Source organism: Lonchura striata, chromosome 3, assembly GCF_046129695.1.
Source record: "Lonchura striata isolate bLonStr1 chromosome 3, bLonStr1.mat, whole genome shotgun sequence".
NCBI classification, from domain to species: domain Eukaryota; kingdom Metazoa; phylum Chordata; class Aves; order Passeriformes; family Estrildidae; genus Lonchura; species Lonchura striata.
This window is the reverse complement of record NC_134605.1, coordinates 113,321,811-113,325,070: the sequence shown is the minus strand read 5'-3', so window position 1 is coordinate 113,325,070 and position 3,260 is coordinate 113,321,811. Positions and strand designations below refer to the sequence as shown.

At 66.7% G+C, this 3,260-nt stretch overlaps 1 protein-coding gene across 1 annotated transcript in view; it reads right to left on the bottom strand.

Moving 5' to 3' along the window:
* Positions 1-2,525: 2,525 nt before the first annotated feature.
* Positions 2,526-3,260, bottom strand: part of KIF3C (kinesin family member 3C) — an 11,034-nt gene continuing 10,299 nt past the window's right edge. Inside the window, exon 8 of the mRNA XM_077782496.1 lies at positions 2,526-2,827. Within this exon, the coding sequence (XP_077638622.1) occupies positions 2,734-2,827 (94 nt within the window). The 3' untranslated portion in view covers positions 2,526-2,733. The remainder of the gene's footprint in view (positions 2,828-3,260) is intronic.

The window sequence follows — 3,260 nt, the reverse complement described above, 5'->3', positions numbered from 1 at the left end:
GGAATCACAGGCTGGAAGGGATTTAAAGCCCATCCAGGGCCACCCCTGCCCTGGGCAGGGTCACTTCCACTGTCCCGGGCTGCTCCAAGACCTGCCCAGCCTGGCCTTGGCCGGGCTTGGGATGGTTCCCCAGGCCTGGGATGGTTCCACAGGGCCGGGATGGTTCCCCAGGGCCGGGATGGTTCCCCAGGGCCGGGATGGTTCCACAGGGCTGGGATGGTTCCCCAGGGCCGGGATGGTTCCACAGGGCCGGGATGGTTCCCCAGGGCCGGGATGGTTCCACAGGCCTGGGATGGTTCCACAGGGCCGGGATGGTTCCCCAGGGCCGGGATGGTTCCCCAGGGCCTGGGATGGTTCCCCAGGGCCGGGATGGTTCCCCAGGGCCGGGATGGTTCCCCAGGCCTGGGATGGTTCCCCAGGCCTGGGATGGTTCCACAGCCCGGGATGGTTCCCCAGGGCCGGGATGGTTCCACAGGGCCGAGATGGTTCCACAGGGCCGGGATGGTTCCACAGGCTCGGGATGGTTCCACAGGGCTGGGATGGTTCCACAGCCCGGGATGGTTCCCCAGGCCCGGGATGGTTCCACAGGCCTGGGATGGTTCCACAGGGCCGGGATGGTTCTACACGCCCGGGATGGTTCTACACGCCCGGGATGGTTCCCCAGGCCCGGGATGGTTCCCCAGGGCCGGGATGGTTCCCCAGGGCCGGGATGGTTCCACAGGGCCAGGATGGTTCTACACGCCCGGGATGGTTCTACACGCCCGGGATGGTTCCCCAGGGCCGGGATGGTTCCACAGGGCCGGGATGGTTCCACAGGGCCGGGATGGTTCCACAGGGCTCTGGGGGATACCCTGGGGCACCCTGTGGCCAGAGCTGACCCCACAGCATGGAAGGGACCCTGCTGTCCCTCCTGCAGCACCTTCCCCTGCTCCCTCCTGGCAGGCTGAGCACAGCCCGGACCTGGCTGCCGCCTGCCGAGGTGGCCCAGGCAGGGGCCAGCATGGGGGAGAAGGGGACAGAGGTTTTGGAGGGACAGGGGGTGTTATGGGGCACAGCTGGCAGAGGAAGGGCGGGTCAGTGGTGGAGAGCTCGAGGGAAGGGGAGAAGGGCACGGCTGGGAAGGGCCCAGCACAGCCACGCGTGGATGGGACACGGCTGCCGAAGGACCTGCCCGGCTCCGGGCTGGGCACAGCTCCCGGTTCCCTCCGGATGTCCCCAGGGCAGGCCCGTGCCTCCCCGCCCTCCCTCAGCCTGTCTGAGTGCAGGAGCCAGCGAGGGGAGCGGGGAGCAGCCCAGCAGCAAAGAGCAGCCTGCCCAGAGCAGTGCCGGAGTCTCCTTCCCCGGGGAGATTCCAAACCCACCCGGACACATCCCTGAGTAACGTGCTCCAGGGACTGGATGGGCTCCAGGGTCCCTTCCAGCCTCATCCACCCTGTGAAGGAATTCTCCTTGCTGCCAGAGGACATTCCCCACCTGCAACCCTCTCTGACCTGTCCGGCCCTCTGCTGAGCCAGGAGAGCCAGGGGTGGCTCCCTCACAAGGATCCCATCGAGCACAGGGATGTCCCCACCTCCACCACCCCAGGGACAACTCAGCTGCTGGCCTGGCACTGCCAGGACGGGTTCTGCCCAGCTCCCCTCACCGCATCCCACAGGAACACGAGCAGGCTCCAACCCCACAGTCCTGGGCTTCACCCCCATCACCACCCCACATCGGTCCTCCAGAACCCACCAGAAGTCTGTCCCAACCAGGAGGTGACAGAAGTGACCTCCACGTGCCATGTCCAGGGCATAGCGATGCCATCGCTGCCCCAGGTGTCACCTCCTTGTCCCACATCTCCGTGGCAGATGGAGCCAGCCCAGAGCTCGGCGGGCAGTGCTGCTCCCAGGCTGGGCATCTCCAGAAGGTGCTGGAAGGGGCTGGACATTCCCACCTCGGGCTCTTGTCAGGAGCTGCACACCCACGGGCCTCGGGAGCCTCGCTGGGGCTGTCTCCAGTGTCCCCAGAGTGTCCCCAGAGTGTCCCCAGAGCGTGGCACAGCCCGGGGCTTTGGGTGACTCGGCCTGGTGACCCTGCAAGCCCTGTGGATGGAGCTCCTGCAGTGCCAGCCGTGCCCGCAGTGGGTGAGGTGTCCCTGCTGCCACCAGAGTCGATGCAGGCTGGGGAGTCCCGCTGGGGGACTCTGACAAGGCACCGCCACCACAAAGTCTCCCAGTCCACGCAGAAATCTCCAAATTCCTGGGATCCAGCGGAGCAAAGCCAGCACCAGGGGCCAGGGCAGCCTCAGCTTCTGCCAAAGCCCCTGGAGAGGGACCCATGGCCCTCCTGCCTGGATGGAGCAGTGTCCTGGTGGTGTCCCCGTGCCCAGCCCGGTGCCAGGGCGGTGTCCCCGTGCCCAGCCCGGTGCCAGGGCGGTGTGGGGAGGGCTGAGAGCTGGGCAAACCTGGGCGGGTCAGCACGGTGCCCGCTGCCAGCCTGGACGTCCATCAGTCCGAGCACAAATGCCGCCTCCGCGCGTCACCCGCTCCATAAATAAATAGGTTAAATAAATAAAGTGACAGATCCGGATCAGGGGGGCGGAGGGAGGGGAGGGAGAAGGGAGGAGGGAGGGAGGGGCAGCCGCCCTGGCCCGGGGCCGTTCCGTGCCCGGCACAAACACACACAAAGCAGCTGAGGACAGGGACGAGCCGGGCTGGCCGGGCCCCTCGGGGGCTCAGTCCGGGCTCCAGGCGGTCACTGCTGGCCCGGCAGAGCGGTGGCACACGGGGAGCTGCAGGCCAGGGACACCTGGGTGGTGGAGGATGGCAGCGACCGCGGCGTCTGGCACCTGAGGACACAGAGACACTCTGGGGCTGCTGCCCTGCCCTGCCTTCCCACCCTCCCCAAAATCCAGCGCTTTCCCTGGGCCTTTGCTGTGCAGGCAGCACCCGAGGGCACCCCTCGCTGGGTGGGAGGGTACCTTGGGTCTGGGATATAGGAATATCATGGAATCATGGAATGGTTTGGGTTGGGGAGAGCTTACAATTCACCCAGTGCCACCCCTGCCATGGCAGGGACACCTCCCACTGTCCCAGGCTGCTCCCAGCCCCAGTGTCCAACCTGGCCTTGGGCACTGCCAGGGATCCAGGGGCAGCCACAGCTGCCAGGGAACAATTCCCAATTCCCAATCTCCCAGCCAGCCCTGCCCTCTGGCACTGGGAGCCATTCCCTGGCTCCTGTCCCTCCATCCTTGTCCCCAGTCCCTCTGCAGCTCTCCTGGA